The sequence below is a fragment of the Vicugna pacos genome, chromosome 1, assembly GCF_048564905.1.
Source record: "Vicugna pacos chromosome 1, VicPac4, whole genome shotgun sequence".
In the NCBI taxonomy this organism is placed as follows: Eukaryota; Metazoa; Chordata; class Mammalia; order Artiodactyla; family Camelidae; genus Vicugna; species Vicugna pacos.
In genome coordinates this window covers 79,496,207-79,514,031 of record NC_132987.1, presented here as the reverse complement: position 1 = coordinate 79,514,031, position 17,825 = coordinate 79,496,207, and the positions used below count along the sequence as shown (strand labels likewise).

Genomic DNA, 17,825 nt, shown 5'->3' with positions numbered 1-17,825 from the left:
TGTCCCTGATTTAGAGCCACTTAGGGCTCCGATAGCTCCACCCGGGTGTTCTAGAGGAAAATACTCCTTCACGCTCTCCGCCTGATCTGAAAGAGACACAGCGTCCCGATGTTCCGCCTGGGAGGTGGTTCAGTCTTTAGAAATTGCCAGAGAAGCCTGTCCATCTGCTGGGATGCCTGGCTTTCTGGAACGGACAAGGAGGAGCTTGGCTTTTAATCTGAGTAACCTGAGGATTTACTGTTTGTAACTGAAAATTGCCGCTTAATTCAAAATAAAAGAGACACACGTTTCTGGCTTTTGTAGACATTGAGAAAATCCGCGTGACGAATTATGATCTAGAAATTTCCGATTTAATTTCCCCAAGGAAAGGGTAAACATTTTCTATTTGGTACTGGGCAGTAGACTCAAGTGGTCTGCCTATAAAAGAAGCTATGTCAGAGAAGGGGCTGTGGGGGGAGTAAGGGGAGGAATCAGCCTTGTACGTGGATACCCCACCCGCCCCTCGCCAACCAATAGCTAGCTGTTCCTGTTAACTCCCAGAAGACAAGTTCCCACCTTTGTCACCTCCTCCAGTCCCTTCCTTCCTCCTTCGCTCTTGTCCCGATCAGTGCGCGCCCCCGGCAAGCTCCCTACCCCCACCTCCCAGCCCCACTACTCTTTATAGAAGGAGGCTGCAGTATCACAGCCAAAAAACCCCTGAGAAGTTAGCCAGCGAATGGGCGTCTGGGGGCAAAAGGGCAATTTGGCTTTTCCAACCGCGTCTAAGCTGCGTGGGCAGAGTGAACTGAGAGGCCGTATCACGAGGGCAACGGCAACGCCACAGGGAAGTGTCAGTCCCGGGGGCCCCGCCGGCGCGCGCTGCTCCAGTGTCTGCTCCCTATTGGCGGGCGTGGCCCTGGGGCGGTGCCACGAGAAGGCCCCGCCCACTGGGGCGGTGAGACGCCGGCACGCACCTCCCCCGCGAAGTTCCAGAGCTGGACTCTGTCCGACTCGGTCTTGCAGCGCCTCTAGGCTGCGGATCCGGCTCCAACCACCTGCGCTTGGCTCTGCGTCCTGGGAAGCGGGGAGGAGAGAGGAGAGAGGGAGGAGGCGAGGGGAGGAGGAGAGCGGCAGCTTACACACGCCTTCCAGTCTCTCCAGTCAGAGCAGCTCAGAGACCGCTGCTGGCGCCGCTGCTATCGCTGCCGCTGCTGTCGCTGCCGCCGCAGCTGCCACCTGAGGAGACCGCCTGGACCTGTCGCCACCCCCTGTCGCCACCCCCGGCGGTTCCTTTCTAGCACTGGGCTTTTTATGCACACTGACACTACCATTATTATTATTATTATTATTCTAAGAGAAGGGAAATAACAGACCAGCTAAAAAGAACAGCGTCCACCTTTATTCAAGTGTCTCCCGGGAAGAGAGGGTCGCCGGTCCCGGGAGGAGCAGCCACAGGGGCCAAGGGCGGGTGTTGAAGGGAAGGCAGGAGGAGTTGGGGCACTGCGCGGTGGAAAGTTGCGGCCCGCGGAGATCCGAAGGTGCAGCGCCACAGCCCAGGGGGCGGTGTGTCTGGGAGAAGCCGCTGCCCCCTGTGTCCCGACCCGCGAGCGCGCGGGCAGCGCGAGGCCGAGGACGACGCCCCCTCCTGCTGCGTGGACTCTGAAGGTGGCCCCCAAGGAGGAGGAATATGGCATCGAAGGCGGCCCCCTCCTGCCGTCTGGTCATCTGTCTCTTGATCTCCGCTGCAGTCCTCAGGCCAGGTGAGCAGGGGCCTCGAAGCAGCCCCAGGCCGACCTGGGACGGGGGCAGTTTCCTAGGTCCCCAGCCGGGGCCTTGCACCCCCGTGGCGGTGCGCCCAGAAGCGTGGGGGAGATCAGGGGACGGCGGTGCGGGCACAGAGCTGGCCCTGGGTTCCCTAACCTGTGTCCCACGTTTGGGCTCGGCCGGTTAGCTCAAGTTCGGGCAGCCACTGGGGTCACTGGTTGAAATCTCCCGGAAGTTTGGGTGCGGCCGGGGTCGGGGCTCCAGGGGCCCGCGGGCAGGATTCGTCTGGCTCCCCCTACGGCTCCCTCCTGGGCGCGAGCTCTCGCCCTGTGACAGTCCCTCCAGTCTCTGAATATCAAAGTCCACGTCACTGCGCTCCGGGCAGTTTTTCTTTCACTTAGCTCTCAGAGGCAATAACTCGCACTTTTTCCTGATAAATCCCCTGGTAATTTCCCCCGGGTATGAGGTGAAGGAGGGGTGCGAGGGATAGAAGAGAAAGGGAGGACCTAAATCACTCCCTTTAAAAACCTCCTAAAGCTTTGATCTGGGTTTGGACGCCCCCTCCCCCATTGTCTGTGTGGGTGGTGAGGGTAGGGGTGGCAGCGGCAAAGAACGCAGCCTGGACTGGAATTCGCTGCCAGGTTTTTGAGCCCTTGGTGAGGGGGTTGTGGATTGTTCAGGACTTGTGATTCAACCTCAGTTCTAGTTCTGTATCGAGTCTCAGAAGGAAAAAAGGGCAAAAACCCCTACAACTAATATATCTCGCCTGGGAATCCCTTTCCTCACCCTTGGGGACGTCCCCTGGCGTTGTCATCCTTAGACCTGCGGGGCGGCTGACGCGAGTGGGTCCTACCAGGGCAATCTGTGTGCTCGCCGTCACTGGACAGAGCAGCAGGTTAATTTTTCGCTAGACTTGAGGATTTGGGGGGAAATTTTTCTCCTTTTGAAGTTTTCATGTTTAGCCCCTCGTAGACGGTTGCAAGTAAAACTCTTACTTCCTGTTATTTCGGCTTCTGTTTGTTCTCTTGACCTTTTCTTTAGTTTTCGTGAAAGAAAAACTCACTTCCTTTTCGCATTTTAATTTCTGTACATCCCTTCAGTTGTTGGCTAGCTGAGGTCAAGGAAGAGATTTGAAAGCCACTGAATCTCTCGAGGAAAAGGGGCAGAGTGGGGCTGGGGGCTCGAGCCCTAGTGTTTGTGAACTGCCGCTGCTGTGTGTTCGTGGTGCTGGCACGCGGGGGCGGGGGCCGCCCCCTCTCGATCTCTTTTTTAAAGTTACATTTCTGGTTGAGGTAATGAGCTCACCTGCTGTTGTTCTGAGGCTAGAGAAAGAGGCGTCTGTGACAAATCTCCGATTCTGGGGCGGGGACTGTGAAACGGGAGTTGAACAGGATTTAAAGCAGGTGGGGTGGGGTGAGAACACCCGGGAGGTGGGAAGGGGAGACCCCCTTGGGTTTGGCACGGTATGGATTTTCACTTTTTTCTTGATTCCAGTGTCCGATGTGGGAAGGAAGGGCACTCACTCTGGAGCGGAGGGGAGAGGAAGGAGACTGAGGGTGATGCAGTTTGTAAAATGCAAAGATCCACACGCCCACAGTTGGTTTTCAGTTCAACCCTGTCGCCACTTTGAGAGTGTAGACTTACCTACGCCCCCACCCCGGGACCACACGCACACGCCCGATTTCCTTTTCGGTGCTGGAATTTCTTTTCAGTCGGGCCACCTCGGAGGACAGGTTTTTCCGCACATGTAACTGCTAAAAAGGGAGAGGTTCCGCTTTCAGATCTTCGCGGCGATTCTTTTGGCGCAGCCAGCTCGCGTTTCTAGCCGGCACCCAGCTGCGCGCTTTCAGCCAGCCGGGGAGCGCGCTCTCACCGCCGCCAACTCGCGGCCGATCTGGAGGTCAGAAGCCTCAGACCCTCAAATGAGCGGTTTCCTTGAATTCACCAGGCTGGCATGTGCGCCACGTTCTCGGTGCGTGGTCAGTGTGTTTTAAAATAAAGGATTATGGCACTAAAAGCTCTCTGTCGAGACTCAGGTCTCAAGTCCTAGAGGGCAAGTGCGCCTCCTTCGGAGCCCTCCGCGAAGCTGAGCCCTGTGTGGGGTGCAGTGCCAATAGCTGGCTTAGTCCAAGGGACTGACTGCCCTGCCTGCAAGCCCTTCATTTCCGGAGCAGTTTTGATAGTGAAAATAGAGTTTTTGAAACTGCCCCTTCAGGTCCTTTGGTCTGCAGTCGCTACATAGTTATTGACATATTTTAGCCATGGCATGTTACCTGTTTTGAAGGGAGAGGGAGAGTATCTGTGAACCACGGAACCTGAATTCGGAGATAAAGGCAATGAAGTATATGCTTAGCATCCGAGGGAGTAGGAATCTCATTATTCTTGTAGAAAGAGCGTCAGCCTGTGGTGACATTTTGTATTGCTTTAAAAAAGGCTTTCCTTGATTATTTACAAGGAGGTGCGGCCCTGCGGTTAACTGTTTCTTCTCCTGAGTCATCACTGTGCACCTCTCTCTGAAATATTTTTTAATTGGTTACTAATATTATAAGTTTCGTTCCAAGACATAAACGCACTGAAAGTTTTTTTTTCACAGTAAGACGTTATGATGGGAATGTATCCGTTTATCTCAATAGGCCTTGGGAAAAGCATCAATTCGTATAATGCCCTTTCAGACTACTGTGTGTGGGGTCTTAAAATTCATAATTTCAAAACTGCAAACTGCTTAGTAGTCAGGAAAATTGCTTTTTCCTTGATGATTTATTTAGTCTAATAGCAATTTGTAATTTAATGAGGCACTATTTTCAGTGAACTGCTTTTCTAGTTTTGGTTCAGGACCATATACCTCCAGGCACTTGAGCAAGTCATTTCACCATTTTGGGCTTCAGCATTCTCATGTATAAGAGAAAGGATGAATTGGACCAGGGCTCTGCTCTGAGAGCTCTGCCAGCTCAAAATTCTGTTTCTAATGACCTAAGGTAAAAAGCCCATTTAGGCAAGGCACAGTCATTTTTTAATTGTACTTTACTAATGCTTTCAGACAGTCTGGACAGACACAATTCATATAAATTCTATTCCTAGAGAAATGTCAGTGGCTCCCAATTGCTAGTTTCCATCGTTTCCCCCTACTTTTATAAACTTATTGTATCTTGTGTTTACTCCTCCAGGCCTGAATAAGGCTATTTAAAAAACATATATGTATATACATAATACAGAGAGAATTAATCTCCTGTTCTTCTGGGAAGAGACCTCAACAGTCAGAAAGAGTTTTAGGTCTTAAAGAAAAGCTTAATAAAAGCCATCCCTTCTGGAAGCCTGGCTCTGTTTAAACTGTGTGTATAGTTCCTAGAATGAAATGTAAGTGATGGTTGACGCTAACATGTTCATGTGAAAAAGCCTTATATGTATGCCCTAAAAATGTTCCTAAACAAAGAAGTTGATTTGTTCCATGGTTGTAAGCGCAATACAGAAGGCAATAGAAAATACTAATGCTTTCAGTTGTTTTCAAATCTGTAGAAATCCAAAATACTTTCATGACCAGATTCCAAACTTTGTCATTTTAAAAAATTCAAACTAGCTTCTCTCTTAAAATAGAAATTTAAAAGGGAACGCTTGTTTACTGTTGACTTATTAAAAAAGAAGAAAATCAATAAAAACCTACTTTAAGAGTCCTAAGTGTTAACAGAAGATTCTTTGTATTGGAATCAGTACTCCTGTGTTCAGTTTTTAGCTGAGCCATATAAGAATGTTGTGACCTTGGGAAAGTTATTTTTCTATTCTGTAGAATTATCTGTAAAATTATCTCCCTATGTAATGCATAGTTCTGATTTTGGCGAGATTGGTAACTCCTTGCCCAGCATTTTGAATTTTTCAAGTAAAACATGCTATATTAATTAAGACTTCTATTGCAGTCTTAATAGAATAACACTCTTTAATTTATTACCCTTAATTATCACTTTGACCATTTTATTAAAAACAGGCAAAAATGTTTCCTTTTTCTCCTTTTTTTCCCTCCCTCAAGTTTTCATGATACTAAACTAAACTTTGTAAAACTGAGCACTAAGTTGTCAGCATTACTTAGTGTAAGATGGCAGCATTTTGTCACATAGTATTTTAAATGCTTTATAATCACCTTGTTTTATATTCCCAAACACACCTCTTTCTGCTCTGGCCATTTATTCCACATAAAACGTCATCAAAGAGTTCTAGCTCTCTGAAGCTATTAACTCAAGTAGACACACGCAATATATATCCCAAATATGCAGAAGAGCCACATTAGTGAGGCTATGATAAAAGAGGATCTCTGGGCCTGTGTGTCTACATAGAAACTTGAATTCCTCTCAAATTGTTAATTTTATTCCTCACTGTTAGGTTTTCACAAAGGCCCATTTTATTTCTTATACATGAATCTATGTGGCATACTAAGAAGTGAGCTAACTCACTGGAATGCTAAAGAAAGTTTTCTTGGGTGTGGTGGGTGATGAATGAATATTTGATTATTACTTTTGGATATCAGCTCCTTTTTATTTTCAATTAAAAAATGAAAAAGGCCAGAAAAATGTCCATTTATATTTCTCAGTACTTTTTTTGTTAAGGCAGAAGTTCCCCTTCCCTATGGAGAACAAAGCCATGACTAAAATAATCTTCTCTATTTAAGAAGAGGATATTATAGGCTATTTGATAAGGTTAAATCCTCCAGTAACTACAAGTATCCCTGTAGTGTACAAAGTATTGTCATATATTTGAAGTTACTGATATTTTCATCCAGCTAATTCCTCTGTTTAAACCACAAAATTTATATTCTTTCCTCCCAACCTTATTGGACAGAATACCATATATATTTCAGCTCGGACTAATTCCAAATGTGCTGTGGTATTCCGTAATTGTTTTATGGTAACCTATTATCATAGCCCATTATTGTAGTGTATGTTCCAAGAATGAAATTAGCTTTTAGCGCTTCCTCTCTTATTCATCCAGTCAGTTCTCAATTATCCATTCCATTCAAGGGGAAATCAGGGTTGTGCACCATCCAAAACAGTTTCTAACCAAAGGATTACATAATTCAACTTTGAGTTGAGGTGCTTCAGTGAACGTGACTTTGTCTGATCTTCTAGGAATTCATAATATTGCAACATAATGAAACTAAACTGTGGGAGAATAGACTAATCAAAAATTAGACAGGTATCCAGCATCCCTGGCTTGCTTCCCCCACTTTTTTCCCCTCTAAAGCTCTGTTTTATACCACTCCATGAACCATTCATCTTGGTATATCCAAAATAGTCCTAGTTTATGCCTGGTTTATTCATTTATCAGTGGTACCCTTTTCACTCTCAAAAGGGCAGTTTGGATGACAAATTATATGGTCACCATAATTATTTAATGACTTGACTGTCTATGTGTCTGTCTTGGAATACTTAACTACAAGACATGCATTTCTTATCCTGACAAACTGCATATTTCTAATCTTCTTTTATTTAAGTATCAGCTACTGTGAAGTATCAAAAAGGGGCTTTATGTGCCCCTTTAATGTCAAGTATAAGAGAGATTATACTCTGAAACCCAGAATATCATAGTAGCTGTGGAACATTAAAGGTCCCATGGTTTGGAATGGAAACCAAATCCACCTGAGATGCCAAGAGACTAATGGTGTTTGAAATTCACCTGGGAGCTGTATTTAGCTATGGCATTATCTAGGGAAGGCCTATTTCAATTTGATCCTGAAATCAGTTCTTAACCAACTGCACGAATCCCATTCTGTTCCTCAGTGAGGTTTCTCAGTTGCTCCACTATCAATTTAGATCTAAAATAAATTACCAGGGATGTCTATAAAACTGAAGAAAGGTCTCAAGTCTTTTTGTCCATGTGAGCTACAGTTCTATCAGTTAGATATGCCCCAAGACCTGACTTGGGGCAGCCAACATATGATAGGACAGTTGGTGCCGAGACTGACTATCCTAATTGGGCACCCACATGTTATTTGGATCAGCCATCTCTAAGTGTCTCAGGTATTCTGAAAATTCCAAAAGTGGATGGGGGTAGGAAAGGTGAGAGGGCATTTTCTAAGCACACAGGTAAAGGATGCCATAGATTTGTCCTTATTAATAGGACGGAATGAAGGGAGAGGACATTGGACACTGTGGCTAAAATTCTTGTCAGCATATTCTCTAATAGTTGGGAGATTTCTGGGTATAAAATTTACCTAAGTCCAAATCAAGCAAACAACCTAAAAAAAAGTTTAAGCTACTCTTACTGAAATTTTGAACCATGGTGTATTAGCTGATTGTGCCACAAAATAAAGTACTCCAAAGCACAGTGCTTTAAAACAACAGCCATTTTATGTTGCTCATGATTTTGCAAGTTAGCAATTTAGTCTGGACAGTTCGGTGCTTCTCTGATTTTAGCTTGATACCTTCGTTTAGCTGTAGTCTGGGGCGGGTTAGCCCAGGCAGCTTTGCTTCTGGGATTTGGCTTGTTGTTGTTCACGGAAAACAAACTCTTCTCCATGGCCCTCCGTTTTCTAATAGGCTTCCCTAGGCTTGTTCTCTTGAAGGAAGCTGGGTCCCAAGAGAAAGCAGAAATGGGCAAGTCTTTTTCCAGTGAACTGTCATTTCTGCCACATGCTGTTGGCTAAGACTAGTTCCAAGCCCAGCTCAAATTCGAGGGTGGGGAAATCATCTCCATCTACTGAATGGAAGGAGCTTAAAAAGACTTTGCAAAAGGTGCAGAGAAAGACCAGGAGAGAGAGTTAGGATTATTTTTGCCATCAGTCTACCTCTCACAATACTAGTAAGGGATGTGGCAGCAGCAAGGACCCTTACACGTCCTTAGCCCCATATTCATAATTTGCACCCTCCTCTTCTAGAGCCTTGGGCAAGAAATATTATAGAGGCTCAAGCAGTGTGCAGGAAGAATACTGTTTCCTACTGCTCAAACCTTATCTTCTCCTGGAATGAAATCATGGAAAGTTGAGTGTGTGTGTGTGTGTGTGTGTGTGTGTGTGTGTGTGTGTGTGGAGAGAGGGAGAGATAGGTTGAAGGGTTAAAGGCATGTGACTCATGATCAGAAACTAAAATGTAGTAGAAGAGGGGTTGTTGGAAAAATGAGAAAGTGCCTTAGGTGTTTATCTTGTTCAGTTCTCTTACTTGACAGCTGAGATAGATGAAGACAGGTAAAGAGATTACCTAAAATTCAGTAGAAAATTAACCACCATTTTTAGAGACAACAATGTTCTTAGTTTGATGTATGTTTAGACCTACAGGTTCAAGATTTCAGAGCTATGAAGAACCTTAAAATTACTTGGCTACCTGTCTAAAGTCATACTGTTAACCAATCCAAGATTAAAACTCTTGTCAATTAACCATTCAACATACATAACAGCATTCAATAAATATTTATTGAGTGCTCATTATGTGCAAAGCATTGTGCTTGGTGCTGGGGATACTGCAATAAACTAGTTACTGGGTAGTCGAGGTCCTGTCACTCCAAGAAATTGTGTTCTTAGTGTTCCCAGAGAAAACAGACACCAAGCAACTAATTATATAGTTATTTGCTAGAATTTTTGCTAAGTACTGCAAAGATATGTAAAGAGCATTTTACATCACTGTGGCCAGATTTGGTCTGGAGTTTAGGAAAAATCGGAAAGGCTCTTTTAGGAAGTGATATCTGAAGTATGTGCTGAGGAGTAATCAAACAAAAGATATAAGCTGAGAGAATGGGATGAGTGAACACACTAAGGTGGGAGGAACATGACTTCTCACCCTGGAGGTGACCAGGGATTCCTTGAAGTTATTCAAATATTTTTTTTGTAATTTCCCTAATTTACTTATCACTTGTGGGTCAGAAGAGGATCTTTTCGATCTTACTCAAATGCTTATACACTAGCAAATCTTTACATATGTACATCCCCACCTTAAAAATATCTAGTGGGAGCATGCTGTACACACCATTTTGTACCTTTCCTTTTTCACTTAGCAGCATATTTTGGAGGTTAAGAGAATATTTAATATCAAGCAGTACCTCATTTTTTAACATGGTGTATTGGAGTTTATTTGTACACACCATGATTAATTTAACCACTTCCCAGTTCTTGGAAATGTAGATTGTTTCACCTCTTCACTATAAACAATACAGCAGTGAACATCCTGATAGTTGTTCTTATCCATATGTGTAATTATGTTGGCAGGAAAATTTCTTGGAAGTGAAATTGGTAAGTCAAAGAATATGGATATTTTTCATTTAGAAAGAAATTCTAAATTTATAGTTCGGAGTGTGTACTGTATCGTATATTTCAAAGTTGCTAAGTAGATCTTAAAAGTTCTCATCACAAGAAAAAGTGTAACTATTTGCGGTGATGGATGTTAACTAGACTTATTGTGGTGATCATTTCTGCAATACACACATCTATCAAATCATTATATTGTACACTTGAAATGAATATATGTCAATTATATCTCAATTAAAATAAAAGAGTATGTACTGTTAATCCCAACAAAAGTATATGGGGATGCACCTTCCCCTTACTTCCTCCAACACTCTGTGCTATTAATATAACTTTCTAAAAACCAGAATGATAATATGTTGGTTCTTATTTATTTAAAGCTTCTGGGAAAAAAATGAGGACTATAGGCATAATAGGCACACACACTCACATGCTGGGCAAAAGCTATAGATAGATTGGTGCCTAAATTTATTATACGTGAGATGGAGCCACAAATTGGGAAAGAAGTACATTTATTATGAATTATTATCTTGCTCTTTCCACATAAGATGCATGACTTAGAACATAAACCATGAAATCATAAGCCATATTTTTTTCCATTTTGGAAGATTCATACTCTGTGGGATCAGATTAAGTGTAGCAGTGGATTAAGAGGCAACAAGATGTGAGCCTTAGGAGTAGTAGATAATGTTTTTTGTTACACAAATGGTTTCCAGATATTCGGGTGAGTTCATTGCAGATACAGTACACATTGTGTGAGTGGTCTAACTAATGCCATTTTGTAAACTCTGTATAATAGGTTTTACTAAACAGACATCAGTTATTTTTAAGTAAATCGTATTTTGAACAGTTCTTCCAACAAGTTCATTTTAACAGGCTCGTTAGAATTGTTTACGAGCTGATAAAAAGGGCCATCTTCTGTAAATTTTTTTGTAAAAATCAGTGCTATTAAGTATGTTTCACCCTGTAATTTTTGGACCTATTATGGAAAGGAGTAAAATGTATTTTTATAGTCACTTTTATATAGAAAAACCATAAAAATATGTACATGAAGAGTTTTCAACAAGTATCTGTTGAAGATATATTTTTTAAAGCCAACAAATGTTCATAATGGACTTAATATTAGTATGCATATGCTGTAATTTTATGAATAAGGCAGTTTCTGCCTAACATTTAATTTTAAATGTTCAAACTTGTAGCATTTATACTTCATTCTGCAAGCATTTTCTCTACCCGGTGATAGGTATGGCACTTTCCAAGAAAAATGATTATGTTGGTCATAAGACATAGGTTTTGTATTTTTGCAGGGATAGGCATGGCTCTAAATATGAATAATGCTTTTGATATCAGATCTAAGAGTAAAATGCAAAACATATTTGAATTTACCCTGTTGGATTAATCTCCTACTCAGCCCAGCCCCAGCGGATGGTAATCTGGTTCTCAAATACAATTTTTCCTTTAGAAATCACTGATTAGTATATGATAAAATTGCTTTTCTTATCATACTGGAATGGCAAATAAGTATCTGTTTACTAAAACAAAACCTGCATCTGCTTAGCTGTTTTCTCTTTGCTGATAAGAAATATGTCTTCCTTCTAAAATAAATGATAAAACAGTAAAAAGAGTTGAGTTTCCAGTTACGGTCTGGAAGTTATCATTTTTTAGAATTGATCCAAAACATTTAACTAGAAAGGATTTGAGCTACCTGAGTAATGATTTTTTTTTGTATACAGTATGGCTATCCCTTAATGATATTAAAAAATAATTGTTTAATTTTTATAGACTGTCAATGCTCACAGATTTCACAGTCAATACAGAGCATATATTCCATTGCACAAGAAAGAGCTCAAGAGCTTGGGCTATGGATCAGAACATTAGTTTGATTACCAGCTCTTGTCTTTATTTTCTCATTTGTAAAATGAGGGTTACAATACTATCAAGTTCATCTGAGATGAATATTCAAAAAGATAGTGAATGTGTAGTGCATATCTCAGTGCCTGGCACACAGTGAACTCTCAACAAATAATAATCATTATGAATCACATTTTTCATAATAATATAATAAATGTAAGTTTATTCATATCAGAAAAATACATGAAATACCTCATTTTACCAGTTGGAAGATATGTTTAGTTCCACTGAAGTATATTTTTTTAGTTCCTATAACAAAATTGGAATTCATAGTCTTATTAGGATGTTTCATAGTCCCAGTATCTGTCAAGTAACTTTTCTGTTTTGTCATCTCAGGGAAAACAAAAGAAAAACACAAATGGAAAATTACAGCCTTAAAATGTGATTTCCCACAAACAAAAACCATTAAGGAAAAATAACACATGCTAAAATTGTTAAGACATACGTAATTTATAATATTATTCTTAGAAATTGATACTGCGTATGTATTTCTATAATTTGAAAGGTATTACAGCTTAGAAAGAGAAAAAATTATTATAACGGAATTATTTTGAAGATAAAGTTATGATTTTAAACACAAGGCACATTTTCTCAACTATAACTCAATAGAGGGAGCTCCACTACTTTCCTTTTATGAGCACTGTAGGATGCTTCTATTTATTATGATTTTCTGGTGACCTTTAATAGTGAAATTATGGAAAATCTGTAATTTTAATATTAATGATATTTTAGAAATTGAATTATATTTTCCTCTTATTAGTGGAATTCAAAAAAGCCTTCTACAAATAATATGTTTTAAACCCCTAGTTCTTAGTTCTCTGTACCCTTTGAATAATAAATCACTAGAAGAAATTAAAGTAGATATACTCTTGAGAAGCCTAATCCACTTTAATATTGCAAGGCATCAAAGGAGAACAAAGTTTATTTCCAATGATAAAATAATGAATATTTTTCATAATACTTCTGTGGTATCTATTAAATGAAAACAGTTATATGTTTCAATAAGTGAGCAAAATTAACTGATATTTTTCTCACTCTGCCTAGATTTTTAACAAGTGGTTATAGATTTCTATGTGGAAATGGCCTATATTGATATCTTTCCCTCTTTTTTATTTTCCCAGATATCCCCTTGATTTAGATATCTCCAGCTAATTTTCAGTCTTAGGTTGATATCCATCACCTGTGTGTGATCCTAACTATTCATTTACCTTTTATGAGATTCACTTTTGTCATGGAAGTATTTCATATGATTTCTAAGATCTTTACAGCTTAATAATTCCAAGATTTAAAATTATTCAGCGAATTAGAAAAATGTATATTGGTTTGAATTGATGATAAGCAATAACTTTTACTGGCAGTCCAATTAAGAAGAAAACTTTTAAAACGATAATCCCCATTTACTTTTTATTTAAGATGGAAATTATTTTTTATTTTTTGAGTTCTGCAGAAACTTGTGTTAATTCCCATATGCAGACCTCCTAATTTATTACTAAAATGCTTTCGGTTAAAGAAATGGCCCAGTTCTCTGGTATATTTAAGAATGGCCAACACAGAAACAGCTTTTAAACAGTTCATGTTAAAATTAGATATGTGCTTTTGTGGTGGTGCTAGGAGGGCAGCCTGGGACTGAGGCCTGTTGCTTATTCATTACCGTTTTAAGCATTCCTTAAATAGTGCTTGTTTTATTTCATTTTCTTTCTGTTATAGATGAGAGTTTGAGAATGTGGCTTCTGGAGCTAAATTGTGTGATTTTGAGTTCTGCGTCTCCACTCTCCACCTCTGAGCCGGGTGACATTGGGCAAATTGCTTAACCCCTCTTCTGTCCTCATTGGTGCAGTCGGGACAAGTTCATTCAATAGTGTGACTCAAATAATACGCTCTCAGTAAATTGTTAGTATTATTAAAATATTTAATTTCAGGAAATCTTTTCACCTTCCCCAAAATACGATTATAAAACCAATGTACTCCCATGAATACATACAGAATAGAGGTCTCAGGTTATTCAGAATTAGAAAATTGACAATTGTATCTCCTCCCCACTTCACCTTTTTTTTCCTCCTGCTCAGGAAGTGGAATATGAATGAAGGTGATGTCATATTATTTATTGGGCATACCCTTGAATCTATTCACTTTATAAAATAAATAAAACACTCACAAACACCTAGACTTTATCCATTAATTATTAGTATCATCATTATGACATAGTCCTCATCTGATAATGAAACATCATCGCATTGCGGTAAATTTAAAACTAAAAGTAAGACACCTTGCAGGCTGTAGTTCATAATGTCTGAGGGCATATTGTTGCCTTATGTCATTAACATAAGTTAGCCCAAAGTAACTTAGAAGTAAGAAAATGTGTGTGTGCCTAAAAGACAGATTTGTGTAGACTCCATAGATTCAGAGTAAAATCAGAGTAGTGATCATACACAATTTTAAGGAAGTGGAAAAAAAAGAGTCCTAACAGTTTTTCTAAACTTCATTTTAGCCCCCGTCCAATCTCATTTCCCCTCTACCATTAAACTGATGTAAGGTATGAATAGAATCTTGTAACTGATCTGCTTAAAATACTTCAGTTGCTCCCTGTTAGAGTAAGGGTAAAATACAAGCTTCTTAGCATAGTATTTAATTAAGGTCCTTCATATTTCTCAACACAGTCTTTCTTGGAAGTCCAGGCTCCAGTCAAACTTCTAAGTGTACCATGGCCTTCTTGTTCCCTGTGTTGTTATTCATGCCACTGCCGTATTCTAGAACGCTCTCCCATAGCCCTCCCTTTGCCTGAAAAATAACTGGCATCTCTGTCCTTCAGAACACAGTTTAGATGCCATCTCTTCCAGAAATTCTTTCCTATCTCCCTAAAGTGTCCTCCTCTGTGGTTCCAGAGCTAATTTCATTGTTGTCTATTATTCTTGTCTCTCTCCCTTAGAAGACTTTTGTGTTCTGGACACAGGGGCTCTGTCTTCTTAATCTTTTTTTCTATTCAGTGTCTACTGATATACAGTATATCCCCAATACATGTATGATGATTGAATAAATGCATTAGTCAAAATTAGAAGTCTCAATTATTAATAAAGTCTATTTAAAACTGCAACACATATTTACATATGAATTATAAATACCTGTATTGAGACAATTTTTCAATTTCTGTTAGAAATTTAATTAGAGAATGATTAATCTCCTGAATTATGGTTCTTAAGAAAAGCAGAATTTGCCATATTCTATCCAAGCTACGCAATGAAGTATAAAAAGAAATGGAATAAAGTTAGAGTAATTCTTATTCCAGGTGCCAATCCAGGTTAACAAAGTCAAAAACTTTAATAACTGTATTCTTCTAGAGCTTCCATAGACATTGAACATTAAATGTAAGATTTTCTAGAGAAATACAGAAATTTATTTAAAGTAATTTATTTTTAAAACTACAAGTTTTTCTAGGATAATTGCAGGAATACCTTCTCAATAGGCAGTCATTTACTGGTAATATTTTTGTTTCTCCTCTTTTTAATTAAATCTGTGGATCAGAGTGTTTTCCTGAATTTGGCAAAACTCGTATAGAAATGATTTTATGAGAAATTGATCAGTCATGCAGGCAATATTGAATATATCTATACCACAGAAAATATGTTTGTATGGTGGGCCATGCCTTGAATGTTTTTAACGTTAAAATGCTAGAGATAATTTGGAGGAGAATCTAGTGTTACTTTCACAAAAGTGTTTTCTATTGAAGAATTTTTAAAAATCAGATACACACCTAAAAAATTCATGAAAAAATTAAAAGATTTTATTTTTACTGAAAAACATACTTTGTGCTCTCGAAACTAACATATCATTTTAAGAAACAGGCCATTACTGGTTAAAAAAACAGTGCAGAATCGAATTTATCACAGTATCTCATTATTTGATCATATTAGAGAGCCAAAAACCTAATAGTTTTACGTCTGTCTGATGTCTCTTCTCTGAGCAAAATAATCCTAATCCTTAAACCCTTTTTACTTAAAATCTTTTTTTTTTAAATAAGCCTTAATTTTTTTTTAACCTTACTTTAGAACCTTCTTCCCAGTTGCTCTGAATTTTAACTTTCATATCATGGTTTTTTTCTATCACACCCCATAGAAAACCTTGTTAGTAAATTTTTACTTCTCTGGTCTAATAGTCAGGTTGCCTCCTGAATTCCCAGAATTAGAAAAATTCTGATGTTTTTCAAATATGTTATAAAAAAGTATTTGTATGACTGCAATGCGTGATCACTGATGGGTCCCACGCATTGTATACCTGCTGTGCTCCATGCACAGCAATGCTTTACAAAAGAATGGCCAATATATTTGTATAACCAATTTTAGGTTTAACGACTATACTTTTTATTTTATTTTTTTAATTACAAAATCTAATCTCACTTTCAACCTTTGCAACATAGGACTTTGAATGTAGTATGGCATATGTATCAAAAAGTAATCAAAGCAAAGGTGTTATCAAATAAAGCCAAGTAAGTGAGACTTTCTTTAAATATATAAAACTCGTTGGGCCACAACAATGACCTGTCAAGAGTCTAGATTAATCAGATAGTCTACATGACAATTATTTTTTATCTCTTCCACTACTTGAAAAAATATCACAATTCCTATGACAAGTATTGCATGAATTCTTGGATTCTTGGCATCTCATGTAGGTTTCACATTAACAGTTTTGTGACTCAACAAAATAATCTTCCCACAAACATACCAGACAATATATAAATAATAGAGCTTTCAATTTTTTATGAAAGTAGAAGCTAGGATTAATATGATGAAATAATTTTCTTCATCAACAAGCCTTATTTTATTCTATGTGAATGAACAGGTTCAAAAACTTAAATTTTATGATGAAGAATGTGATTACAGGAAAAGTGGGTATTCCACATAAGCTGCAGAGGACAAGTGATGCTTAAGGGGGCAACTTGTGCTGCTAAGGAAGGTACAGGAGGAAGTGAGAAGACCTCTCTACAGAGAGAAAGGAGAGAGAAGACCTGAACGCTAGCATGAAAGAGAAATTGCTTGTTTAAAAAAGAGATTACCACAATAATAATTTTTCTTTTCTGCTCTTTACCTAGTTGATAATACACTCTAGCAATTCCAAATTTGAATCTCTCTTCTCAATAACTAAAGATCACTTAATTTTTATCTTGAATGGGGAGAACAATGGCTGGAAAGAAACTTCTTACAGAGAAGTTTTGTTGCAAATCTCTATTGAAATCCAGATAATTATTGACCAAATTTAGCAGTGCTTATCAAATTCTTCAATAACAGAATTGAATTCATGGTTCTTTATCAAAGTTGAGGAATTCTGAATGGTATTTGCTTGCTTAATTCTAGAGATAAGCTAAAGTTAAATTAAATAATGCTAGGGGATATTATTTAATAATAAAATTACATAAATACACGGCACTTCTGTCAGTTTCCAACTGAGCATATTTATGTATACTCAGATCGGTGGTGCATGCTGAAGGCTTGTCTATACAGATTCAGTCCCTTACCGGAACCAGTGAGAATCTGGTAAGACAGTTTCTGCTTTTGAAACTACTGTTTCTGATTTTGAAACTACTGCCCCAGAGATGGATGGAACATATACCATTAATTTAGTGTTGTACGGTCTGCTGTAAACCCAGTGATTAGTACACCTGAGATAAGACTTGAGCATTGAGCTTCTGTTTCAAAGAGTGGGGCTGAGCCAGAATAAAGAGTTTACCTCCCCAAGTTTGCAGAGGAAGTTAAAACTAGAGAAGTGAGTAAAACAGAGAGATGAGTGAGTGACTACTCACATTTTGGAAAGGGAAAGCTGATGGGTGAACAAATCTGAAGGAAGAAGAAATGGATATTAGAAAACCAGAGTTAGGAAGACAAAAATGAACCAGTGAAATGTCTGATTAGAACAGGTGCCTCTACATCTGTTTGGAAACAATAGCACAATGGTTCATGCATGGGCC

General features: G+C 39.3%; 1 protein-coding gene across 2 annotated transcripts in view; it reads left to right on the top strand.

Annotated features, from left to right (window-relative positions):
* Nucleotides 1-977: 977 nt before the first annotated feature.
* The window catches only part of ALCAM (activated leukocyte cell adhesion molecule), a 184,823-nt gene continuing 167,975 nt past the window's right edge, over nt 978-17,825 (top strand). The window contains exon 1 of one of the 2 annotated variants that reach the window (XM_031672187.2): nt 978-1,739. In XM_031672187.2, the coding sequence (XP_031528047.1) occupies nt 1,667-1,739 (73 nt within the window). In that variant the 5' untranslated portion in view covers nt 978-1,666. The remainder of the gene's footprint in view (nt 1,740-17,825) is intronic. The other variant, XM_006208026.4, reaches the window with a different exon arrangement.